At 36.1% G+C, this 27,614-nt stretch overlaps 3 protein-coding genes across 3 annotated transcripts; 2 read left to right on the plus strand and 1 right to left on the minus strand.

The window, feature by feature from the left end:
• Positions 1 to 1,707: 1,707 nt before the first annotated feature.
• Positions 1,708 to 4,460, minus strand: LOC110691060. The gene is made up of 5 exons (XM_021867996.1): positions 4,136 to 4,460; positions 3,735 to 4,037; positions 2,815 to 3,647; positions 2,485 to 2,670; positions 1,708 to 2,370 (listed from the first exon to the last, which is right to left on the minus strand). The coding sequence occupies exons 1-5, from the start codon at positions 4,458 to 4,460 to the stop codon at positions 1,708 to 1,710; spliced, it is 2,310 nt and encodes a 769-aa protein (XP_021723688.1).
• Positions 4,461 to 6,938: 2,478 nt separating this feature from the next.
• On the plus strand, positions 6,939 to 15,815 carry LOC110690838 (replication protein A 32 kDa subunit B-like). Its single transcript, XM_021867722.1, has 10 exons — positions 6,939 to 7,275; positions 7,409 to 7,519; positions 7,633 to 7,730; positions 7,819 to 7,860; positions 8,328 to 8,405; positions 13,516 to 13,594; positions 13,676 to 13,762; positions 13,856 to 13,929; positions 15,242 to 15,310; positions 15,426 to 15,815. Exons 1-10 carry the CDS (start codon positions 7,174 to 7,176, stop codon positions 15,508 to 15,510), a joined length of 825 nt encoding a protein of 274 aa, XP_021723414.1. The 5' UTR covers positions 6,939 to 7,173; the 3' UTR covers positions 15,511 to 15,815.
• Positions 15,816 to 20,469: 4,654 nt separating this feature from the next.
• Positions 20,470 to 27,191, plus strand: LOC110690839 (AP2-like ethylene-responsive transcription factor AIL5). Its single transcript, XM_021867723.1, has 9 exons — positions 20,470 to 21,569; positions 21,811 to 22,153; positions 22,650 to 22,732; positions 24,256 to 24,264; positions 25,026 to 25,114; positions 25,381 to 25,454; positions 25,543 to 25,593; positions 26,025 to 26,101; positions 26,290 to 27,191. The coding sequence occupies exons 1-9, from the start codon at positions 21,353 to 21,355 to the stop codon at positions 26,901 to 26,903; spliced, it is 1,557 nt and encodes a 518-aa protein (XP_021723415.1). The 5' UTR covers positions 20,470 to 21,352; the 3' UTR covers positions 26,904 to 27,191.
• The last annotated feature ends 423 nt before the right edge of the window (positions 27,192 to 27,614 follow it).

Raw genomic sequence — 27,614 nt, forward strand, 5'->3', positions numbered from 1 at the left:
GTCCGCTTCCATTTTCCCAATGGGGGTTGGATATCCTGGGCCCATTTTCGGATGCCGCATACCAGAAAATGTGGCTGATAGTTGGTGTCGACTATTTCAGTAAATGGATTGAGGCCGAAGCAGCCTCAAACATTACAGAGCAAACTGTCGGGAAATTTATCTGGCAGAATATCATCACTCGTTTTGGCATCCCGAAAGTGTTTGTCTTTGATCACGGAAGGCAATTTAATAATCTGCCGCTGAAGCGGTACACAGATCAGTTCGGCATCAAACTGGCATATTCAGCAGTATGCCACCCGCAAAGTAACGGACAAGCCGAAGCTGCAAATAAACAGATTCTGAATGCCCTCAAAAAGAAGGTGGAGGATCAAAAGTCCAAGTGGCTGGAGAAGCTCCCAGGAACTCTCTGGTCCCTTCGGACAACCGAAAAAGAAGCAACGGGTCATTCACCCTTTGAATTGGTGTACGACGCCGAAGATGTTATCCCAGTGGAAATTGGCACTGAAAGCCTGCGAGTGCACCACTTCTCAGCCGAGAATGAGCAACTTATGAAGGAATCTCTCGATTTCCTTGACGAAGTAAGAGACTCGGCCCGAGTCAGAATGGCTGCATATAAGCAGAGAATCAGCAAATTTTACAACCGAAGAGTTCAGGCAAGGCCTCTCAAAATTGGAGACCTCGTCCTTCGGAATGCTGTTGCGGTAAAGAAAAGCCGAATTCATGGGAAGCTCTCAGCTGCTTGGGAGGGACCCTATGAAATCTATGATGAGCTTCAGCCGGGAACATACCGACTTCGGCAGTTGGATGGAACTGAGCTAAAAAACCACTGGAATGCTGATGTACTTACAAAATATCATGTGTAAACCCTTCGAGGCAGAACAATCCTTGTAAGTACATTTTGAATTATTAATGAAAGGCCTCCGAGCCACTATTTTCTACAAACATTTGCAATCTTTACTCTTCCATTTTTTCTTTATGCTATCTACACTTTAAGGGTTTCCTTCGGCCCTGTCCGAAACCTTCGCCCTCAGAGCATCGGGTTTCGGATTGCCGATAAACTCGCATTTTTAAAGAACTCTGGTCTTTCAGCTAGGGTGAAAACCTCAGTAAGACTTGTTATATAAGGCAATGAGTCCATGGACAAATCTGGGATATTGCCTTAACTGAGCCTTTTATCCCAGATAGCCATTATTTGAAACACTGCCTTCGGTTGGCCCTGTGTTTGAGATGTCCATTTTTAGATAGACAGAAAATCAAGAGCAAAAGCATAAACTGAGAAAATAGACAAGGAAAACAAAAATGATCTCAAAAATCTGAAGATCAAGCCTTCAAATTTCTGAGGGGGCAGGAAGCACAATAAGTGCAGATTGCCTCAGCTGAAACCTCTAAGTCGAAGCTTTGTACTTAGCAAAAAAAAATTGACTCAAAGCAAGGCAATAAGAGGAAAATGTCAAATTCATAGATGAAAGTTATGCTCGGATAACGAGCCACAAACATAAGTGTTTAAACAAAGAGAAAGATAATATCGGCAGCCGCCCACAAGCGAAAAATAACAGCTGCCGAAATACGTACAAAGACAAAAATAAACTGTTTGTACATCAAGGTAAGCTAAAGCAAAAAACAAGGCAAAAAGAGATTTAAAAAGCGGCAAGTTTGAAGTTAAGCACATGTCGATCCGCAAGACTCTGAAGACGACTGCCCGATTTCCTATGCTTCAGCCGGAGGGTAAGGCTGGTCAGCAGTGCCTGGTCCCCGGGCAGTCTCAGTTCCAGCAGTAGAGGAGGCAGGTTGGGTTCTTGTCTGGGCATCATCGGCTCTCTGTTCAGCTTTCAGCTCCCTTCGCTCAGCTTCTTCCTCGGCTGCTTCAGCCTGTAGGATCTCATGCTCAGCAGGAGTAGGGTATTTCATGTGTGGATCTTCGGGATCCTGAACCCAGAACGTGCACTTAGCCCAGTCCAGCGAGGGCTCAGCATGGAGAGCCAGCCTCCGGGCCACCTTAAACCCGTTCATGTAACCCATCTCATACTCTTCTTGGGTGTAGAGGCGAACCCGGAGCAGGGCTTCAGCATCATCCAGCTTCTTTTGACTCTCCTCTAAATCTTTTTTAGATTTTTCTAATTCTTCTGAGAGTTTGGAGGAAGAAGTCTTCTGCTCGTCAAGCTGTAGCTGGACATTTGAAGTTTCGACCTTGGCTTGGGCCAGCTCGTCTTCCTTGGCCTTCAGCTGATCTTCCAGACCTTTCAGCTTCTGGTCCTGGTCCTCAGCATCAGCTTGGGCAGCAGACAGTTGAGTGTCCCTGGCCTGATGAGCTTCTTCAGCAGCCATCCTGCTGGATTCAAGGGCTTCCAGCCTCTGCTCCACCTCCTGGACCTGCCCGGCAGCTTCGGCAGCCACTCAGCGTGAAATGGCTGCCCTGAAGCTAGGAATGTCGAAGGCCCCAAACTTATTGATGACTTTCTCCCCGGCCATTAGAGTAGGGAAGACCTCAGTCTCCATGGCATGGCAGAAGGTCTGAAGGGCTTGGGCATCCTGCCTTTCATACTCTTCGGCAACAGCTTGTTTCTCTTTAGCAGCTTGCTGTTTCAGCGCCGCCAACTTTGCCTTTTCCTGCCTCTTCCTTGGCGATCTTGGCATCTTCCCAGGCATGCTCCAGCTTGTCATGGAGGGTGTCTATCAGCTCTACAGTGAGAGTTTGATTGTGCACAACCTGGTTACAGGAGCACGTCAGTAAAAAAAAAAAAAAAAAAAAAAAAAAAAAAAAAAAAAAAAAAGAGAGAGAAAGAAAGAAGAGAAAAAGCATAAACGGTTAAGTACCTGCATCAGCAAGCGCTGGTTGTCTCTGGCAGGGTCAGGGACCCTTCGGCTGGACTCACCCATTCCAGCAGTGGCCTTCAGCGACCACACCCGAGCTCGATCTACCTCGGACATACCAGTAAGGTCGCTGAAGTAGCCCGCAGCTCCTTCTCGGTTCTGGCCCCAAATACGTTCCCAAACTGGTTCGGGGATTGTGATGCGGGGGGCCGAGAAACCCAGGTCTCCAGAGTTCAACGACTGGAAAGAGGGAAAGGAAGACGAGGGAGCATCCTGAGCCTTATCCGGCTCAACACTCTTTTCCCCTTCGGCGGAGCCCAGCTGGTCTCTACCAGGGTCAACAGCAATGACCTCTTCCTCCTCCCTTGCCTCGGGTTGACGAATGAAGGCGTCAACCTCCCTCTCAATGTCACCTGAGAAACCTTCGGCAGTGGGTTTCTCAGCAGCTTCAGCAAAGTGCCCTATGGCACTCCCTTGATTCAGATCTTCTCCTTGAACCCCCCCTTTCGGATCAGGAGTTTTCTGGTCCACCTCCATTTCTTGAGTTTCGGGAGGTGGAGGAGGGGTTCGAGGAGGCGGGTTTTTTGGCGGAGGGGGAGCCCTCGGCGAGCCTCTGCCTTCATCAGGCTCCCTTATGTGTATGCCTCCAGTAGGCATCAGCCCCGTCTGAAATTGACGAGGACCCAGCACTGCTATCCTCCTCCTCCTCTTGGCCAAGGGTTGTTCGTCCATTTCTTCAAATTCAGACGAAGATGAATCTTCAGGACGAGCAGGAGCTTTCCCTTCTCTCCTTACGCTTCCTTCCTCAGACTGCAGAAATGGGGGGCAGCAAAGGCCTGAGTAAAAACAAGCAAACAATAAAAGCAAAACAAAAGCTAAGGAGCTTACCGAAACCCTCAGCCGAGCTTCGGATGCAGAAGTACCCTGCTCGGCAGCACTAGACGTTCTGACACCTCCTTCCAAGGAACTAATCGCCCTGGACACGTCTTCGGCTGTCTGAGCAGCCTGTGCTTCCTCGGGTAATAGGGGCCTCAGGGGATCTCGCTTCTCCCACCAAGGCTTCTGTTTGGTATAATCCGCAGCAGCCTCGATCTGAAGGCCCGTTGAATGCAAATACAACGGACGGTCCTTCGGAGCTGTGATCGCTGGAGCTCGGTCTAAGATGACCCATTTAGCGTTCACCCCCACCCGATTGTAGTCGATACCCGAGGTAGCCTCGCTCAGCTCTAAAAGGGCAAAACGAAGGTTAGACTGAGGGAATGGACACCAAAAATAAGCAAAAAATAATTAAAACAAGTCCTCGGCCCCAGCTGAAGATACTTACCACCTATGTGCTTTCGGCTGAGGCCGACAACAGCTAACATCTTCTCTTGGAAGACGTAATGGTTATCTAGAAGCCATCTGGTTGGGATGAACTTCATTCGGCCGGTCCCCCCAGGATTTTTCTGCTTCCCGAAGAAGCTCATCTGCTCATAGCTGGGATGACGAGCGGCATCAGGGTCTTCGGGGCCCAAATCCTGCATGTTCGGATCAGGCCGGGAGAGATAACGGGGAGCCCCGAAAAAATGGGGGTGCTCCGGATCAGCGGGAACCCTTACCCAGATCCACTGGCCTCTCCAATCCTTATCCGAAGAATCGTTCGGCCACATAGTCAAATATTGTGGATGGCTCTTGATTCGCCACCAGCCTGGCCCATGGTGACCGTATACGCTCTGGGTGTTCTGCACCTGCTGGTGCATCCTTCGGAAACAGTGCAAGTTCGGTTCAACGGCAAAAAACCGACATACCCAGAGATAGGTCATCACCCGCCGAATACTGACAGACGTTAACTGGCACAGGGAGATCCTGTACTTGATTAGAATGTCCCTGACGAAGGGATATAGAGGGAACCGAAGCCCATACTGCAGCTGCCGAGTATATACCCCTACGTACCCAGGTGGGGGACGATGAATTCTGTCAGTCGGCGAAGGCATTCGACATCAGTACCCATCCTCCTCGAAAATGCCGTAGTGCAGTTCTATTTGTTCGGCAAACCGATAGGCTTCGACATGCCTAACCCACCAAGAGTAAGGGGCATTTTTTTACCATAGCCCGCTGGGCCTCGGCATTATGCCACTCAGCATGCCCTAGGATCAAGTCCCAGAGCATAGCATGCAAATCTTCTACTTGCTCTGCATCATCGGCCCCGGCGTCTTGCTGGGGTGGCGCGGCGTTCAGAGGGACGGCCGGAATCCCCCTTTCCGGGTCTTCCTCGACTCGTTCCCCATTCCAAACATCGGCACGGTCCCGGGGGTCCCTAGCTTGACCCCGCCGTCCAGGTTGACGCCCTCTTCCTCGAGCCATAGTATAATTCGAAAGAGAAAAGTGGGGAAAAGGGGAGTTCTTTCAAAAATTCAAGAAAATCAAGGAAAATTCAAAGAAATTTACCTTTAAATGGGTCAAAATGCGCCGAATAATTCAGTCGAAGCAACATATTCAAATGCCGATCTTTAGTTCGGGGATATTGCGCGAAGTTTTTAAAGCGAAATATGGTGTTTCTGTGGAAATTCGAGTGTGAATTGGTGAAGAAATGAGGAGAGAGAGAACAAATTCGGCCTTATAGTTCCAGAAAAAGGAATTTCAAAGGTCGAAATGATTAATTCCTCTTAAAAACCTCCTTAAGTAACCGTTAAACACATTTCCTTCCAATTAACTGCTCATTATCCGTTCAACTTCCCACTAATTATCCTAATTACAGTTATTTCGTTAATGACTGTTTAAATTTTAAATCTTTTGATTTAATTAAATAATTTACTTCCCTCCACTTTTATTGGATCTATACCCGACCCGTCATCCTTCCAAATCGGGTCTGGGGGGCAAGTTGTTTGGGTCCAATTAAGCCAATTGGGCCTAGTCATTAAATGATTCAATATTCCAAGGTCAAGGCCCAAGTCTCCATTAAGCCAAGTCAACATGAAGTCAAGCGGCCCAAATTGTCATGGTCAGCCCACGACTAGGTCTGGCCCATCCATCCCCATCTCTTTGTCATGTTAAGGTATAGAAGCCTTCACTTGCACCATTTATCATTCATTCACAATAAAAGCCTCAAGCATTAACTCTCTTGCATAGCTTTTCTCTCTAAACACTGTTTGACTTCGGCATCGGAGGGGTCTTCCTCGGATCCACACCCGAGACCAGTTTTACGTGTATTTGCTGTGCAGGAAACCTTCGGCCCAGCATCACTTGGACCGGACAAGTCTTCATCCACTTCCTCGAACCTTCGGCAAGGTCCCATTGTTTTCACCCGAAACAGAGCCCAATTTAAAAATGTTGCACTGGGCTACTTTTAGTTTTAGTATTTGTAGCCCCGCCTCTATGCACGTCTCTTTCCTCATGACCAACACTTTGGCAACCTGTTGAGAATGCTAAGTTTAAGGTCGTAAATCTTATCCCATACTACTCATATGTAGGACTATAGGGCATCAATGTGTCATTTGTTTGGTATAAGAACATATACTTCCTCTATTTTTTTTTTTTAAAAAAATTTGCAACCAGGGGCAAAGCCAAGGGGGCTAGTGGAGGCCCGACCCCCTTATGGGCCAACCGGTGATATGTGCATTTTCTAGTCTGACCCTCAAAAGAAACTAATAAATACTGTAGCAAATATTTAGCTTATACAGTATACACTATGTTGCCAATGATAGCCGAATTGGTTGCTTGAGTTTTGCATGGTAAGACTCCCAGTCGCCAATTGAACACATTTTTTTTATTTTTTTGGTTTTAAATTTTTTTTTTAAAACTTCATCTAGTCTTGCCCCCCTTAGATTTCTATTATTGGCTTCGCCTCTATTAGCAACACTTCTCATTTCACGCTTGTCAATGTAAAATTTCAATTACAAATATCTTGAGTTATCAATAAGTAAAAATCACTAAAGCCAATCAAAATGAACTTTGTGAATAATGTCAAAGTGCTAAAAATACGAGTCTTAAAAAAAAAAAGAGGAAATACTACCTCCGTTAACATTTACTTGCAACTTTGGGGTATTATTTGAGAGACAAAAAATATTTCAAAATTGCAAGTAAATATCAACAAAGATATTACATGTTTTGCACAAATTTTTTTGTCAACCATCTTTTACAAAACTTGCGTAACACGAGTAGAAGGGTTTTGTAGTGTTAGGCAAGCCCAAAAGGCCAAAACTTCCCTCTTCAAAGAAGGCGGGAAATGCTAATTTCACTCTCACTCACTCACACATACAGAGTTACAGACGATACAGTTGCTAAAACCTCTCATTTTCTCTCTCCCCAATTCATCAAATCAATTTTCTAGGGTTTTAATTCTTGCATCATTTCCAGAATTCAATTTCTACGATTACAGCAATAATGTATTCCGGCCAATTCGACGGCAACGCCGCTTTTTCCGGCGGTGGTTTCATGCCTAGTCAAGCTACTCAGTCCGCCGACCCATCTTATACTACTTCCAAAGTACTCTTTCTCTTTCATTTCCTTTATTTTGTTGATTTCAATTTTAAGCTGATTTTTGTCTTTAATTTTGATGTTAAATTGGGATTTTTGACTAATTAGGGTTTTTGTTTGAATCAATTGATGTTTGTTACAGACTCGTGATGCTCAGGCATTAGTGCCGTTAACGGTGAAGCAGATAAACGAAGCACTTTTAGCTTCAAATGATATTAACAATTTTGTTGTTGATGGTGTTGATGTTAACAATGTATGTTGTTCTTTTTGTTGATTATTTTGTTATAAGTTTTTAAAATTTTGGTGCTTTTGTTGCAATTTTGAGTTCAATAATGACTGTTAAGTTGGGACAATTGGCTGATTTAGGTGACGCTTATTGGGCTGGTGTTTAACAAGACTGAAAGGGTTACTGATGTCGGTTTTGTCCTCGATGATGGAACTGGGAGAATTAATGTTCATAGATGGTGAGATTTTGATTCATAAGCTTTGTGAGTTTTGACATGTATGACAGTATGATTTTAATTTTATGGATTTGTATCTGTGGCTTTACAGGGTTAATGATAGTTACGACACGAAGGAAATGGAAAAGATTGCGTGAGTTACTTGAACTTTTAAGTCTTGCGGTATTTTTCGTTAGGATTCTAGATTATGAGAGGTCATATGCGTTTTTTTAATGACAAGCACTGCTTGACTGCTTGTAATTTGTGTAGCACTCCCTCCATTTCATGAAGCATGAAACTTTTTTCCTAATTTTGGTGTCCTGAAATTTTGTTTTATGCATTTGAGTTATGCATATATAGATATATGCTGTATACATGTGAGAAGTTATTTTGATAGTCAAGACAATCTACATGTTCCCTTATGCTGTTCTATTTTCAAAGTGTTACTAAAGCTGAAACCATTCTCTGTGGAGGTATGATTGTATAGTGTTACCAACTTTGTAGGAATATTTATTTTGGAAAATGGTTTTGGATTTAGCTTCCTGATTGGTGTTTTCTGATAATGACATTGGTTGCTGTAACACAATAGGTAGTTGTTCACTTTTTTCTTTTTTATAACAGGGATGGCATGTATGTACGAATTTATGCAAACTTGAAAGGGTTTCAAGGTAAAAAGCAATTGATGGCCTTTTCTGTCAGGTATGCTTGTATAAAATTCTTATTGTTTCTTTTTTCATTAAATATGAAATAAGATCTGGAACTTGTATGTTGTATGCAAAGAATCTGTAATCTGGATACTTAGTTTTTTGTCATCCTGGTTTGAGTTAGCTTGATTACTTGATACTTCATATATTGTATGATTGCTTTTGTCTTCCATAAACATTGCATCGATGTCTACAATATTCAAGACACATTTTTGACTTGCAGTTCTCATTTCTGCTCATCTTTGTGACAGCTTGAAAGGGTTCTCTGGTTTTTCATGGGGTAGTAGTAGTGGATGAGGTAAAGGCTATAGAGATAGATGAAAAGATAAAATGGTGGAGGGAGTATAGTGGTCAGGTTTCTAGTGGAACTCCTTAGTGTTTGCTGGAAAGTTATGTTAATTCAATTCTGTGATGTTTATATACGGTATATTGTGGTGAACCTTGAGTCATCTCGGGGACTGTTAACACGTAATTGACAGATGAAGTTGTAAATGATGAAAAATGAATTTAGCTAATGAGATATTGTGTATGTTAGTTTTCCCTCTAGTCTTAGCTGAAAGGGATATATTCATGGTTTGATACTTTGGTGGAAGAGTGAGACATAATGAATCTTGTTTTTTGTGTCAAAATTATTTGGACAAGTTAAGTATTTAGGTTATTGATGCTAACCTTACACTGAAATTAGTGGAAATGAGAGTGTAATTCACCTTTTTGACTGATTTCCTCTAGAAATTTGGAATCATGTACTTTCAGCATTGATATTGAGTGGAAGTAGCATTTGGACAAGTTCTGAGATGTTTTGGATATAGTTTTAGGTTTTGGAAGTGATCAATTCTACTTTTGCATTACATTGTCTATTCTTTGAAGCTTTCAGCGAGGCATGTGCACTTTTTATTTGGAAAAATAGAAAAATAAAGCTATTTTGATGAAATTGGTTCATGTAGAGTAAGGTTACTGCACAGAGGTACTGGTGTGCTGCCTTTTTGTTTTTGTTTTTTTTTTTTTTTTTTTTTTTTTTTTTTTTTTTTTTTTTTTTTTTTTTTTTCCTGCTCTTACAACATACTCCGTATAGTACAAGAAGTGGATTTAATGATTCATTGCTGCACCGTGGATCTCATATTGTCATAGACATAGTATTGAGAGATGGATTCTCATGGATCAGTTATCTCCTCTCGTAAGGTTACAGGACTAGAGAGTTTTCAAATTTAGGCTGGAGGTACAAATGATGCTTGACTAAGATGGTATATGACGATGTTTGTTTTCTGGATTAATTCTTTGCCTCCATGCTGTATACCCCTGCCCTTGTAATCCTGTATTACTGGGCCTCTTTCCATCAGCTTGACTTTCTGATACACTTGAAAATATGAATTATTACAATGTGAAACTATGTATTTGATAATTAATTAAATAAATACAAGTCCGTCCTTAACTATACTTCCCCATGTGTCCATGTCTCATTTTTCTGCGTTCAAGCATCTTAATCCAATGGTAATTTGGTTTAGCTTCTCTTTTTTTGACTTCTTACATAAATGGATTCAGCCTAATTATTTTTAATGCTAAGGGATGCTAACTTCACACTTTGCAGCAAATTAGTCTGAAAATCAGTATGTTTTAAAATTAAAGTTTTTAGAGCTTCCCTAGTGTCAACAACTCGAAATTTAAGTCTTTTTGTCTAGGTTCTGATCATTTTGGGCTGTGCTTCTTGCATTATTTGGTTCAATTGCCTAGCTCAGTTTCAAATTAAAAGACACAAGTCACACAACTGCACAAAGCTTGAGAGAATTGAGGCTTGGAATGGTTGAAGTCATGCTGTTGGTATCAGATTTCAGTTAAGATTAGTACAAGAGATTATTAAATTCTCAGTCCTTAGGCTGATCTTTTAGCTTGTTCATAAAGGTACTGCCATCACAGAAACATATTGATCATAGACCTATAATAATTTAGTTGCTGACAGTTTTAAGCACTGACTGAGGCTGCAGTTTGTCAATGTGCCTGCAATTGTTTTTCTGAATGATATATCTTGTGGGGTAAGCACAGCAGCGCAGGAGGTATTGATGTTTGTAATCTAGGTGCAAATTGCTGTCGTAGTCAAATTCAAGCTCTTTTGGGTTAGCCCTTTATGATTGAAGAATTTTTTAATATATTAGGTATTGGTTGATGAAAGCAATGTGATTAACACTAACTTAGTGCTCCAAAAATTGTTGGAATTAGGAAGTTAATTCCTTAAATCTAGTCATTGCTTTGTAACTAAAGGCTAAGTACTTTGGTAGGCATTAACAAAAGAGGGTGTATGATGCAATTATGATGAAAGGATATATAGATGTGTGAGAGGAATGTTAATTTGGTGCAAAAGTGTTAAAGAATTTTTAATTACCATTAGGTTGCATCAATTTGCATTAAGTTCTATTTCTATCTTTGCACAATGATGGATGAGTTGACAGTTTTTACATTATAAGATCCTTGTCATATGTTTTTGTAGATGAAATTGTTCTAATGGAAGGATCTAGAGCTAGTACTATTGAGAAGTATTCTTGGTATTGTGGGGAGTAGGGTTGGAAGCTCATGACTAGTGACCTAAGGGAGACTTGAGATGACGTAAATGGTATATTTAGGGTGTGATTTTAGTATAGATGAGGATTTTGATTTGAATATTGTGAAACAAGGTGGTGGAGAACTGCTTATCAGTGGTTTACCTAGATGTTTTTTCTCAACTAAATTAGAAAGGAGCATTTAGAATAAAATTTGACCACAATCAGCCAACTTTGCTAGAGTTGGGCTCTTTAGGAAGATCATTTTTGGAAGATAAATGTGACGAAAATAAAATTTTGAGAGGTGGATGTGTAGTTAATACTGGTAATACAAGAAGAGTTAGACTCTATGATGGAATTATTCTATTTAGAGTTGAATGATACTTCCTCCGTCCCTGAAAGAACTACCCTTTTGGGTTGATTTTGCGGGTATTAAGAAAGTTAAATAAAAAGAAGTAATTATATATTAGAAGGATAAATTTACACAGGGTTTGTAAAATAGTAGAGATAGAGTATTAAAAATACATGAAAAAAACAAAATTTTATATAGGGAAGCTAATTTTGCACAAATATTGTTGTAATTGGTGGGTATTTTAATGCAAATGGGTTGATCATTTTGGGACTAAAATTAGGCCAAAAGGGTCGAACTTTTTGGGACGGAGGGAGTAGTTGTCTAAAATTAGGTGAAAGCAAATAGATTGTGGTGTATGATATTGTATCCAACAATAACATGACCCTTATTTAAATATAGGAAAGTGAAGATAATTGAGATGGAAGCATTGAGTCTTTGGATTGTATTGTATTGGACTAGAAAGGGTGAATGATCTATGTGAGGTACTCATGGACATATGGGGATGACACCTTTGTTTATGTAGCTTAATATTGCATTATTGCTGCATAATTGTATTTTATTTTTATTTTTGATTCATTTAGAGTTGTAGGTAATGAAACTTTTGAGTTGTTGATTATTTGGGTTGATTTGAAAGGTGAAGACTTTGAACCAGGATGACAACAGTTCGGATTAAGGATTATGTATAATCCAACTTCTATCCTATAAGCTGTTAGATTTCTGATGTGCCTCTAACGCTGATATCTGACTCGAATATATCCGACCAAAATTCCAAGCATCTAACTCCTATCCCGACTTGTAATATTATTCTGACCCAATTATCATTAGCTAATGCTAAATACCTATAAAACCTTAATTATATGATAAAAAATATGCAAAGTACATAAAAATGTTTTAATAATGCAGTCGAATCTGATAAATTGGATTCTAAGTAGGTCTTTTTTTAAAAAAACAGAGTTGGATTCGGATTTTTTTTTTTTTTTTCTCATATTAGGCTTGGATTTTTTTCTTTGGATCGGATCACCCTAGGGTTGGATACGGATTATATTGCCATCTCTACTCTAAATTAACTTGAAACCATGACAAGGTATGTTTCTATTTCTAGAAATAAAAAAATACTATACTGTTATAGGATGAGATATGAATCCATGACCTTTGTGTTACTCTAGCTCTTGTACCATGTTAGTGGACCAACTCAACAACCAAAAGCTTAAGCTAATGGTTGAAGCCCAAGAATATGTTTTTTATACTCTATTATATAGTTTTGTTGGAACAGCTAGATTATACCTAAGTGACCTATTTGACATGTTTATCTTTAAATTTGGTTCTTTCACATAGGTCTGTGGTAAGTTGGTGATTTATGTCTATGATTCATGGAACATAAATACAAAAATGCCAAAAATATTGGTACAAAACATAGTGTAAATGACTGAGATTTGCAGAACATTTCTGCAAATTATAGATTTACAGGCCTCAAGAATGAAAAGAAAAAAAAATTTATAACTGATGCCATGAAATACCCTATTTGATATTCAGTCATTTCTAACTCCCATATAGATCTTCAGATCAAGGATTTATTTGGGAAATCCTGGATGTATTTTAGTCAACGAGTAGGAAATAAATTTTAGGGCAAGCTGACTTTAACTTATGTCCTTTTTAATTAGTGTTAAAGTTAAAAAGGCTGGAGAGAGATAAAGAAGAGGCCAGGGATTACATAGGGCCCATAGCATTTATCCTTTTTGATACCGTCACTTAACTTCTAGCCTTGATTTGAACAATTTCCAATTTGAACAATTGCCACATTTGGGGCTTTGCTCTCATATATTGAAGAACAGATTGTATGTATGTCTTTTCATTTGAGCTGTAGCATTTCTTCTGCTTCTGTGCTCTAAATTGCCTCCCAACTCATTATGCTTTGCTGCTTTTGTAAGGTGCCTTAAAAATTATGAATTTTTTTTTAAAATTTGCATTTTACTTTGTTTGACTCTGTTAGTACCTCTTTATTTAGTACTTTTTTCATTGGGTGAGGAGTGGGTGGGTGGATTGTGCGATTGATTCTTGATGTTAAAAGGTGCATGGCAAGTCTCAAGCACCAGGTTTTTGAAGACTTCCATTTGTACACAACAATGTCCTCATCTTTCTTAAGGGTTTTATGATTTCTGTTTTATCTCATCATGCTCTCTGAAGTCTGATTCCTTGATTGAACTGTGGTGTTTCTGTAATTGCAGACCTGTTACTGACTTTAATGAACTTACTTATCACTACCTAGAGTGCATGTATGTTCACACGTACAGTACCAAATTGCAGGTAATGACGTATTATATACATTGTTTCTAAGGTTGTATTAGTACAGTTGTATTTTTGCTCATTTCTATGCTCTCATTGCAGGCAACTGGTGTTCCTGCTGATGCTCAAATGATGTCTTCGGTAAATGGAACTCCCATCAGAGGATACCAGGGTACCCAGCAAAATCAAGTATAATTCAGGGTCACTGCATAGTCTGATCTTTGTGATATTTTTTTTTTTTTTTGGGTTACTTCTAAGTTTCTTCGATTTGCCGTGCTACAGTTTCCTGGACAGTTTTCCGAATTAAAGGATGTTGACCAAATGGTGATGGAGTATCTGCAGCAACCTGCTTGCCTGTGAGTTCAACTTGGAATTTAGCTATCTTTTCTTTATCCTTCCATATGGTCATAATGTCATCTATTGCTTACTTCACCTATTCTGTTCCATTATATGCTGCTTTTCACCCTTTTATTCTGTCTGTGTTGATGTGTAATATCGTATCTTAAGTGTAACTGAAAGGGACAGAATGGCCTGACTAAGATTTAAAAAGCAAGCATGGGGAGTAATGGAAAAAAGTACATACCAATATTGTTTTATGTACTGTCAGTCTTTAAATGGACATTTTGGACAAAGGGCATTGACAGTAGCCCTACGCAATCATAAGTATTCACAAGTATTCCAGTTAAATAGTATTATAGGCTTGGGAGACTGGCTTTCTAGGAAGGATGTTCTCCCAAGCTTAACATCATGTTCTACTGGACTACTGGTATTGCTTACATGTCCATGAACACACCAATAAGCAATATGTATAACACATAAATCAAACACACCAGTGACTACATGACAAGCAAACTAAGGAATATACATCATTTTGGAATAGAAATGCATCTATGTAACTTCCTGTAATCTGAAAATTTGTCTCTGAGTGGACTTTGCCTCTTCATTTGCAATGCATACAGCCATCATTCACTGCCGAAATACTATTTTGTTTGTTTTCAGCAACACTTAGTCTATTACACTTGCAAAGCATATTTTAGCAACCATACTTTTGCCAAGGTGGTTTGGACATCCCAATCTGTTAGAATCAGCTATATGAGTGCAAGATGGCTGCAGAATGATTAGGTTGTCTTTATATTAATTGTTACAGAAGGAACAGAACTTTATGAGAAGTTTTATTAATGCTTAGCTTGCCCTATAAAGCTATCCTCATAAGATTATTTTTAATGTCTGGAGAAGATGATCAGAAGAAATATTGCCATGTTTATCGAAGTAATGTAGTCCTTCACAGTGTGGTTTGTTGATAATTATAGAGGAATTTTGGATGTGATACCAAAATTGACTTTCAAGTTGTTATTTCTTCAGTGGAGTCTTAGTTTACATGTGTATTTAGAGAATTTGTGCTCCAATTAGTGCTTGATTGGTAATTTATAATATGGCATAAGAACATCATGTTATCTGAACTTTTGGATGGTTCTCCTGCCATTTAAGTTTGTATCTGGAAGGTGCAGTAGAGTCTAAGCTACATCTTGTTATCTAATATGTGCTTCTTTACTATTTTTTCTGTGTGATATAATATTGGCAGCCGGTAGGTTTTAACCTGCCTTGTCGATATTCATGTTTGTATTTGACTTGTCTATGGCTGATCCATTGATACTTTTCTCCTTTCAGGGCACAGGAAAAAGGGGTGCATGTTAAAGAGCTCATGCAGCGACTAAATCTTCCACTTGATAAGATCATGTATTGTGTTCTTTTTCTGTTTCTATGCTTTTGTTTTTTTGCTATGTACAGAATGTGATTTGCCGCCCCTGTAAAATTTCTAACATAAACATCTTGCATAATGGGCAACTGACAGGGGATCAATAAAGGCTCTCGAGGTTGAAGGTTTTGTCTACTCAACTGTTGATGATGAACACTACAAATCAACTGGAAATGCTTGATATCCCCGAATGCTCACACAGGAAGGGGGTTCTAATAGTCTGAAGGGTTTGCTTATATCCTTTTTTATCTACATATCGCCTTGTAAATTTTTGTCATTGATCAGAGATATCTTTTTTTACCTATTTTAGTTCAAGGTTAGCTAGTTGTAAAAATGGATATGGGAAAAAGTGTACTTAGTCGAGCTTTGAGTATGATGCCAAGTACTGCTAGTTCTATATTATTCACCTATACATGTTTCTCCCTAACAGTTGGTATATCTGCATTCTGCAAGGTTGTTTCTGAATGTTGATGCTTGATACTTGTTCATGATGTTAAGTGAGAATAGGCTTATACTGCGTACAATAGTTTTCCATTCACGGAGTAGCAGAGTAGGAATGTATTAATCATTCTTGTGACATTACTACTCTATGCCCATTATAATTTCGACACTTCTAGTTTAAGAGAAGATTGTCCTAATTTTTTGTGTATTTTTCCTTCTTCAAGAAATAATTAACACTCTCTATCTAATACAGATATGTATCACAAACTATGTCAAGATTAAGACCGTTATATTGAGTCAATAGTATAAGAGAGTTGTAAGACATACCAGATTTTAGTCAACTTATTAGGTAGGTTAAGGTTGAATGGTCCAAATAATTGTATGAAAGAAAAGAGTTGGGAGGTAATGGCAAATAAAAGAGGTAATACGTGTGATAATATTGTGAAATTGTGATATGAATGAAATTGTGGGCGTCACGTGCAATACAGCATGCCACCGCTGCAATAGACCAGTATATTGGGTGTTATATGCATGGGATCAACCTTCATTATTTAGTAGCCCACTTGCATTTGTCAATTTGCCCTTAATTCCTCTTTTCTGCCTTCTCTTTGTTGGACCAGGTGAAGCCAGTTTCAGAAAAGTCTAAGCCAATCCTCCAATGTGTGTGTGAGATACTTAAAGATATAGTCGTCGTCATACTAAGGTTTTGTTCTGTTCACCATAATCTTCTTATTTGAAGGAAAATCAAATTTAGATTAGATAAGTTATCATAAAGTTGTAAGTTCTATTAATAAGTAAAGTTTAACTTTGAATAAGTTTTGACATGTGAAAAGTAAATATACAAAACCATGCGAAAATATTATCCCTATATACATACTAAGGCCTACAATATACACGTCTTTACCTCATCAACTCCTTATCCAGGCTTGATTTTAACAACTTCCAGCCCTTGGGCAATACATCTTACATATCTAACGCGATTTTTAGTGTGTTGGAGTACGATTTGTTCATCTAATATTTACTTATTTTACCTTATCTTATTTGAACACCTCTATCCCTTGGACAATACGGAGAACATCTTACATATCTAACACAAATTTAGTGTGTTGGAGTATGATTTATTCATTTAATTTTTACTTATCTTACCTCATCTTAGTTGAACTAGTCAAAATTTATTTTAGTTATAAATTAAACTTATGTCATGTTAATTAATTAAACATTTTCTTTTTGTGGTGTTTTTTTTTTTTTGGTGAACATTAAAATTAAAAGTCTAACAAAACCCCGTCTACATGTAGGCTAGCGGCCCAATAGTACAAATTAAATCAAACAAAAAGTTTAAGAAGTGTATAAATTAAATGTTCAATGATTATTGGTGGTGCTTCCTAAAAAAAGAAAACAAAATAAGGAAACTATGATTGATTTATTGGTCCCCTAAAAGGGTCTAATAAGATTATCCAATTGCTTATATAGTCGAGAGTCGTCAAACATATTGGCCGCTAAATCGTATGGATGTAACAGAGTTCATGTGCCCACAATACCCATGCAGCAGAAAGTTTTGTAATTTCTTTGTCAATCAATTATGTTGTCTTTCAACCAATTTTTTGACCAAAAAGTGTAATTAGTAGAAACTAAATCTTAGAGTATTATATCAAGCACTTGTAAGTTGTTTGTTTAATGTACTTGTTAATCATCAATTGAGTCCTATATTGAGTAGATTCTTCACTTTTGACTCCAATCAATGTATAACTATATTGAAGTCAAAACTTTTATTCAAAAATAAGGTGTTTAAGGGTCTGTTCTAATAGACTGAAATCAGCTGAACTGAATATTTTATAAGAGAAAAAAATTAGGAGCGGAGCTGAACTGAACTGAATTAAAAATAAACGTATGAGAACAGGCTCTAAGTCATAGGTTGATTATAATGGTGTGTGTTATACCAATATAATTATAAATACCTCATGCATACATCAACAATGTTAATTGATCGTGTGGTGATTTAACGGAGGATTCAATACATTTTAATATGGTCTCGGGATGCCAAATTGGTAATTGGAACAATCTCGTGCTTCTCTTGCCTATTAATACAACAGAAATAATCAGATAATTGAACCAAACTCATTCTTGAGACTTTATAGACCTATTGGTGGGCCTATTATGATTTTAAATAAACTTTTATGAACTTGTAAGGGGACACCCCCCATTCACTTCAATTTTAAGACAATTTCTGACCTTTTTAGTCTAAAAAAAAAGAGACAAGGTGTTTCCCATAAATCTCATGAGACCTTGGAAGGCCATTTGAGTATGTTAAAACCTTCCTATTTGCCTTTAAATTCAATTAGCCAGTTAATTACACAAACACCTATCTTTATTAATTCAAGGCCACCAAAATTTTCCACTGGTTTAGCCTAGAATTCGGGCTTTTATGTGACTGAATAGTGATGGAATATGGTTTTAAACAACATTAAAGACCCTTAGATTGATAGTTGGATACATTTTCAACCATCACTTGAGCTTTCGACACCAGATCTTGAAATCTCTATAAATAGTCCAATTACATATATAGTCTTCAACTTTTTTAAGCCTCTAGAGAACATTTTGAGTTTGAAATTTCTTTTGCTTTGAGGTTCTTCGTTGGGTTCCCAAAGGGATTCGAGAGGCTTTCTTGGTGCTTGGAACTGCGAATTGAAGCATCACATTCATGTCTTTCTCTCACAATCATGTCTTAAAATGCCTTAGCTTAATTGCCTTGATCGCCTTGTTTATTGGTCTGGTCTAGCCCTACTTTGCCTCGACCCTAAGATAAGCCATTGTACGACTTTGCCTCTTCACTTATTTAAGGAAAAATAAGCTTATACAAGTATAATGTATAAGGTAAGTTTAGTTACAATTAGTTTTAGAAAGATAATGGCTAATCAAAATCAATTCGCAACTAATAAACTAAATAAGTATATCTATGTTTAGTACTCTGTAATTAGGAAAAATAAAATTAGATTAGTTCGAATAAGTAATGTTTAGAAATATAACATATGTATTAATTAGGCATTTTTTAGCTAATCTCGAGAGTATCAAAGTGAATCCTTTCAAGTCAAAGCTTACTCGAACATGCATGAGGAAGAAATGGAGTATATAGGTATATGCGGCATGCAAGACAATGTTCTTTTATTTACTTATTACGGAGTATTATTTTTTTAACCTCTAAGTTAAAAAGGATTAAAAGAAAAAAAAAATTAAAAGGATAACAAAGTTATTGAGATAAATACTTAATTGTGGACATGAAAATTGCAATTCTAGAAAGGTCAGACAGATTAAATAGAGAGGTCATCAAATTGAATACCAAGTCTAGTTCTTGCTATATATAGGGGCGAGTCAATGGATGCATTACCATATGAAAACGTAGCAGCTAAAATTAACATGAAATAGTTTATGATCAAATGTTTTAATTGAGCTAAATTATTTACTCTTGTAATAAGCTATACAAATTGCTTACTAATCATTTTATTTGATAAAAAAATTCAGCTTCTGGTTTTGAAATGCTACTCTATGTTTCAAGCCATTTTCAACTTCCAAAATAAGTTTATTTATACACACTTGTTACTTGCTAATAAACTCGTCCTAATATTATAAAATCTAAATGTTAATGGTTTATCAGTTTTCACTTAAAAATAAATACTACTTGTACAATAGATCGGATTTGCTCTCCTTATGTCCTTATGTCATGCTAAAAGCACATATGTAAAACAATATATAATCTTCATTTTAGTCTTATAAAAAAAAATTAAAAAAAAAAAAAAAAAAACAAAAACTTCATTTTAGTATTAATTATTGTTGGCTGTTTAATTATATTATTGTGTGGATGATTAATATATACAGCGTGTATAAATTATTAATTAAATGTAGTCAGTTAAGTGAGAATACACACCCAATTTCTAACACGGTCAATCGTTGAACAAGTGAGATCATGCATGTATAATGTAGTGCAAAGAGCAAACATAAGGTTTAATTCAAATATAGTTTTAACATTCTAAGGAGCCACGTAATACAACTGTTTAGAATATATAGTTGTGTACTTGTGTATTCGAACCATGCAAAAATGGTCTATATATATATGAAGCTACGAGTATTAACTAAACTAATTCTTACGGGAGTAAAAAGCAAAAATTTTAGGAGTATATGATTAGTATATTTAAAGCTTAATTTATTGAATAATGAGTAGATGATGTGCATGTAGTGTACTTAAATAATTCTAAATTGTTTCAAATAAAAAAAATTCTAAATGATTTCCTAAAAAAAAAAATTAAATCTAAATGATTTAGTTATGAAGTACTTCATACTTACTCTGTTTCACAATACAAGCCTTAATTTGACCGTGACAATTTCCAACGAAATATCTTTGACCCTTTATAAGTTTAAATTTGTTACTCCGTATTTAATAAAATCGATATTTAAACATAATAAGTTTAATTTTGTTACTCCGTATTTAATAAAATCGATATTTAAACATAATAAGTTTAATTTTGTTACTCCGTATTTAATAAAATCGATATTTAAACACAATAAGTTTAATTTTGTTACTCTATATTTATAAAATCAATATTTAAACATAATACTCCGTAATATAGTAACTCAAAAACAATTAATATAATGACATTTAATGAAGTCAAAGTTAGTATGTAAATAGTGGGAAAATAATGGTGGTGCGGAAAGAATTGAAATTATATTATTACTCTCTTCTATCCCTTTATTAGAAGTCTATTTCTAATACTCTATTTATTACTCACATAATAAAGTGAAATAGGTTTGTAATTTAGAGACGGGAAGAATACTAAACAATCTAAAAATTTCAAATTCTTCAAAAACCAAATCCGTATTTAACTTGATTTCTTTGAAGATTATAAACCTATGACTTACTTTATTACGAGTAAATAAATACACTTACTTATATAATAACAAATTTTTGCTATTGTAAAAGTGAGAGTAGTAAATTATACTTGACAATAAATACAAACAATTAGCCATTAGTTAAACTGATTCATACAACTAACCAATTAGTCAAACCAGCTCATACAAACAACTACGGTGTAATGGCTAATATCTCGAATACAGTAGACCTTAACTATGTGTCAAACAAATTATTCCATTAAAAAACTACTCAAATAAAATGGACCCCAAATATATGCTGTATAGCCTATGAATGATAAACATATACTCCGTATGAGTGACAACAATACAAAAACAAGCTAAAGGCAGAAGAAGAAATAATCTCGAAGCATGAGCTGATTACATACATTTGCAAAGTTTCATTTAAAAAAAAAAAAAAAAACACTCAGTCTTCTTCCCAGTCCACCGCCTCAATATCTGTGTTCTATTTCAACCTCACCCCTTTCTCTCTCTCCTCATTTTTCAACTTCATTTTCCAACAATATACAATTAAATAAATAAACAAAAACCATTTTATATATTTTCAAAAAAAAAAAAAAAAAAATCACCTAAAAAAGGGCTTATAAAAATTTGTTGTACTACTTTGAAAACAATTTAGATTTTGGGAAGACAAACACTTTTACATCAACCCAAGAAAAAAAAAAATGGATTCTTCTGGCACACCATCCCCAGATCATAGTTGGCTTGCATTTTCTCTCTCCAACCAATATTATCATCCTCCTCCTTCCACTTCTTCTCATCACCCTCAATCTCAACAACAACATCAACAACACCAACAACAACATCATCATCAACAACAACAGCAACATCTTTCTCTTTTTCAACAACACCCTCATCTTTTTATCCCACCTCCTCAATCTGGTTAGTACTTACTAATATATTTACTTTTCGGAACAACTTTAATCCCTCGTCTATTACTCATTTTACGGTGTCATCAAATGGGGCAAGTAAAATGAGACTGATAAACGAGGGATTATTATCTTATCTAGTGTTACAGTAACACCGTGTAACGTGGTACAACTTTGTTCCGGTATCACGTGGTGCTACTGTAACTCTAGACTACTACATCTAATTTTTTACTAACTAATTTTTTTTTTGTTAGTTGGTGATGGTGCAAGTGGTGCTCGTACGAATGAAAATGAAAATCACCACGAGTTATCCTTCCTTGGCGTGGGTGGCGGATTGTTGCAAGTGGGGTTGTTTCCGACTACGGAAGCGGTTACAGTTGCTAGTAACGGTAGCGGTGGCGGAGGCGGTTACGAGCAACAACAACAACAACAACAGCAACAACAAGTGCATGAAGTTGATCATAGCCTAGTTAACAATAATATTAGCAATAAACAAGTTGCTGTAGTTGCTGCTGCTGCACCTCCTACAAGCTCAAGTAATAGGAAAGCTGTTGAAGGGTTTGGCCAAAGAACTTCCATTTACCGTGGTGTAACTCGGTAACTATTTCTACTAAAAGTCTAAAATTATGTGTTACAATTTACCTAAGTGGGTTATTTTTTTGGGTAGAGAGGGTGCATTATCTTGAATTTTAATAAGTATGACATTTTTTAATAAGTGTACAAAATTGTTTTATTGGACCAAAACGTTTAAGTACGTGTCTTATGTGAACACGTAGTCATGTCGGCTTAATTCTTGCGCTGTAGTACTCGTAATCACGGTATATCATCTGTTTGATGGTATTTGAACTAGTAACGCGACAACTAAAATTAAATTAGCTGTAGTACTCGTAATCACGGTATATCATCTATTTGATGGTGTAGTTTATTTGAACTAGTAACGCGACAACTAAAATTAAATTAGATGTAGTACTCGTAATCACGGTATATCATCTATTTGATGGTGTAGTTTATTTGAACTAGTAACGTGACAACTAAAATTAAATTAGATGTAGTTAAATTAGAGTTGGGATAATATTTGGATATTTTGTTATAGGCATAGGTGGACAGGGAGATATGAAGCTCATTTGTGGGATAATAGCTGCAGAAGAGAAGGCCAAAGCAGGAAAGGCCGTCAAGGTAATTTCATTCCTCCTTTATCCTTTCCAAAATAATTTATCGCATTTCGTTAAATATTACTCTGTACGTATATTGTATGAAGTACTATTTTATTCTAAACTCCTTGTATCGTAATAGTTGAGTCATTTCCTTTTTATTTTTGTTACGATAAAATCATTCAATTATCAACATTATATTAGGAAACTCGATGATTTCCTAACTATATGTAAGTGACTATAATTTATAAATAATTGTTACAAAGGCACTTAAAAAAAGTACGAGTAACATGAAAGTGGTGAATAAGCCCGAATCTATGTTTCATGTGTCGGAAATTGTGTGCATAAAAGCGGGTATTTTCTGCATGTACTTTTTTTACCATGTTGTTTTTAGGCTTATATCCTGTTTGTATTTTGACCAAACATTTTAATTTCCAGTTATAGAAATCCCAATTACTCAGTTATTCAAATTTCTTCATTAGGCCATTAACAATCAACAAGGTGACATAATCACGAAATACACCACACTCTTTTATCATTTTATGTGAACATGAGAACTTCATACTTTAACTTACACCGTGTAAATCGACTTGTATGGAGTACGAGTTATATCTAAATCATGAACTTGTGTAAGATAATGAGTATTGATTAATGAACTAATGACTATTGAGTCATGAACAAGTGTAGCAAAGGTCATTATAGTCGATTCATTGGAACCCAAACCCTATTTTCACTCAAGATCACTTTAGTGCTGATACACATACAACCATTGTATGTTGTCCCTACATACAACACCATTAGGAATTTGATACTTCAACAGAAAATGAGAGAAAATTAAGAGTCAAATATGCATTGAATTTAATGGAACTTGTGCTTATTATTTTAGCCAATAGAAACATGACAATTGAGAATTGTATGTAGGGATCGCAATACAACTATTGTATGTGTAGTTTTTACCAGTTTTAACCTATTCACAATTGAATATAAAAACTGGTTTTAATTTGCTCATAAATAATTTGTACTATGTAAATATTACTTTTTCCGTTTCATAATAATCACAAAAGTTTGACTACAAAACTTTGACCATATTCAGTAGTAATTAAATACATAAAAGGTTGATATAATTTAATGAAGATACTCTTAATGAAAAATTATTTGCAATCCATTTGATGACTTGGTTACAACTTACAAGTACTAAAAAAATCATATGGACTATATACAAAGTACATAACACATGCTAAATTAATTTGATTGATACAATAAATAAATTAAAGATTTGTGGAAATAAAAGGCTTCATCTTTTTTGCCTTTTTCAGGCTAGAATTTGTGGTACCTCTAATAATTAAATGGCTAGCTATCCTATACATGATCCAATTGTGTTAAATGTGAATCAAATATCTCTAATTATCTTTCAATTAATTATTTAATTTAATTCCTGATATTTATTTAATTTCTGTTGGTTGCTTCTCTATTTATGGGGCCGTGGTTTACGTGCCAAATGATTGCTGATATGGGCGAACATGTTTCATCATTTCTTCCTATCTACAGTCTACTTAGGTGAGTTTATTCTCTTTACTTTATATTTGTTCTAATTAATTCTTGCCATTTATAGACTAATTTAAAAATACATGCATACCCTATTTTATTATTAACTTGAATTGTATTCAGTAATAATAGTGTTAATATCAATATTTACTTTCAATTACGGAATCATCTACTATATTACGAAGTACAATGTTTGAATTCTATTACTAATTCGAGTATAAGTTGGCCTAACACATCCTTCAGAATGATACTGTGTAGAAGATATGACACATCATGAACTTGACTTGCCTCGAATGAAAATTAAATTACGGAGTACTATACAATAAATTAAATTTTTTTCCGTCTCTAATCATATTTTTTTCCCTTCTAATATACGGTTTTATTGTAAAAACTCTGTATTATGGATTATTACTAGGGCATTTTTGTTCCATATTATCTCTACATGTTTTAATGTTAACGTTAAGAGTTATGTATTCTCCTAAGAAGAAAAGAGATCATGTCAAGGCATGTTATGTACTTATGTAAATCTGTATCATCTCAATAATTTAGCTTAGAAATAATTCATCAATCAATTATTCAAGTGTATCTTAGCTTGCAATTAGTTATTATAATTTTGCATGGATCAGTCAATCTTTACGTGTTCTTCCTGCAAAAGAAGTTGCGCAAAATCTTTATGAAATCTCTGTTATTTTAATTGAATAATGAATATATAAGATCTTATTAACAACTTATGATTTTCAATTATCTGATCTTTTATCTTCCTATTTTATTAGGTGGGTATGATAAGGAAGAGAAAGCTGCAAGAGCATATGATTTAGCTGCCCTTAAATATTGGGGTCCAACTACAACCACAAATTTTCCAGTATGCACATTTTGTTTTTAAATTATTGTACTATGTTATAGCATTATTTTTTTTCCCCATCATTTTCCACTAAAAAATTATTATAAATAAGGCGAATTACACAAGAAGTTGCCTTTTTCTTTTTATACTTGGTAACTTTATACGTATTTTGCTTAACTAAATGTACGAATACTTGGTGTATGAGTGTATGTGTCCATCAAATAAACCAGCCGTCTGATACAAGAATTTGCGTTTTTTTTTTTTTTTTTTATCAAATTTGAATTTAGATATCGGATTATGAGAAAGAGCTAGAGCAAATGAAGGATATGAGCAGGCAGGAATTTGTGGCTTCACTGAGAAGGTGATAATTTAGCATTCTATATGTTTTAGGATTATTGAGGAATTCATATGATTTTTGTCATTTTTACCAATAGTGATTTTGTTTACAGGAAAAGTAGTGGATTCTCTAGAGGAGCATCAATGTACAGAGGAGTCACAAGGTATGACCATTTTTAGCATCTTTTGTTTGTCTCTGCATTAGGCTATTAGCCAATCATTCTTCCATCTTCGTTTGTTTCTAAATAATACGCTACATTCAACTAATTACAACTATAATAACCTTTATGTTTTTAAAACTATAATTTTATTTATGCGTAATAAGATATTGTTGAAGGTGTCATCAAATACGTTATATGAGAAAGTTCAAATTTTCCTCAATCTAGAATTTAAACTCTGTTTTTGGATGGTCTACTACAAAAAATGTGACATCATTTAGGAAAAAACGTAGTATTATAAATATGGTTACGCATTAGAGCACTCGCGTTCACCATACATATATGATATATGTAATTGGATTATTTGGATACGTACAATTTGTTGTGTTTATTTATTTGTACGTATTTTCTCCTTGTAACATGCGTGTATGTACTAGGCATCATCAGCATGGAAGATGGCAAGCAAGAATCGGAAGGGTAGCCGGAAACAAGGACTTGTACCTTGGAACCTTTAGTAAGCTCGCGAAACTAATTTACTTACAAATTTTTTTTTGTACATAAATGATAGGCCCTCTAATTAAATTACAAATTTTTTTATACATACATGATACGCCCTCTAATCAATTTTACGATATTTTTTTTTTGTACATACATGATACAGAGTACACGTTTTTATGTGATTGTGTTCTTTGTCATTGCTAGGTACTCAAGAGGAGGCTGCTGAAGCCTATGACATAGCAGCCATAAAATTCCGGGGCCTAAATGCCGTGACAAATTTCGACATAAGCCGGTACGACGTGAAGAGCATAATTTCGAGCAACCTTCCGGTGGGCGGTTTGTCGAACAAATCAAAATCGTTACCTGATCACGAAGAAATCAAAACCCTCGAAGGCATCAAGCCAGAGTTGCCACTAATACCGGCCCTCCCTCACCATCAACTGTCAACCACCTACAACCACAACTTTATAGGAATACCTTTAAAGCCGGACTCATTGTCGCAAAATTACAATTGGCCCGCCCTTGGGCAAGTAGAGAACAATGAGGGTGCACTAGGGTACACAAACTACGGTTATGTTCAGCAACAAACCAATGGCAACGACGGTGTTAGCCCCGCGACTAATGGGTATGACGGGTACGAAGGTATAAGTAACATTAGCAACAATAATGATGACAATAATGGTGATGTTAGTGGTAGTAATATTATTAGCAATAATAATAATAATAGTTGGAACATTGTTGCACCAAATATGCATACAATGCAAAACCCCAAACAAAATGTATCAGTGATGCAGACACCAATTTTTGGCATAGAATGAATGATTTCAGGAGAGAGAAAAAAGAAGAGATGTTATGTGAGGGAATCAGTGCAAAAAAAAGCAGGTGAATTTGGGTTAAATTATGGGTATCTTTGAAAGTTTGAATATGAATATTTTGGTAAGACTGACAATATTGCTTTTGACAGGAAGCTGACATTTTAGTGTTTTTTGTCTGTTATTTTACAATAGGACATAAACATTTTCACTACTAGTGTTTTAGCGTCTTTCTCTTGTGCTTGTTCTTGGATTTTCATTCTAGGATATTGTTGGTTTATATATAAATATAGATATGGATATGAATTACATTATGATTTTAGTAGATATCTTGTTTTATGTATATAAATTAGATAATATATGTTGTGAGTAGGTATTTGCCTTTGAAATAATTACATTAGTTTGGTATTACTTCAAATTATATTTATATATACAGGTATCTGAATTTACATTAAGTATTCAGTTTGCTTAAATAACAGTAAAGTTAATATGCATTCGAGTGTGTTGCTGAGGAATAAAAAGTTGAGTAATTCGCGTCATGAAATATTTCAAAGCACCCTCACAGATAACCTGTTAATCCGTTATCAAATGACTTGAAACTTTGAAAGGAAGAACTTATTGAGCACATAATATGGCCAAGGTTGTGTAGTTTTTATGACAGTATAAACTGACTAATGCTTACTTTTCAACATGATAATAATGGCTTGATTTACAACT

Source organism: Chenopodium quinoa, unplaced genomic scaffold (assembly GCF_001683475.1).
Source record: "Chenopodium quinoa cultivar QQ74 unplaced genomic scaffold, ASM168347v1, whole genome shotgun sequence".
NCBI lineage: Eukaryota > Viridiplantae > Streptophyta > Magnoliopsida > Caryophyllales > Amaranthaceae > Chenopodium > Chenopodium quinoa.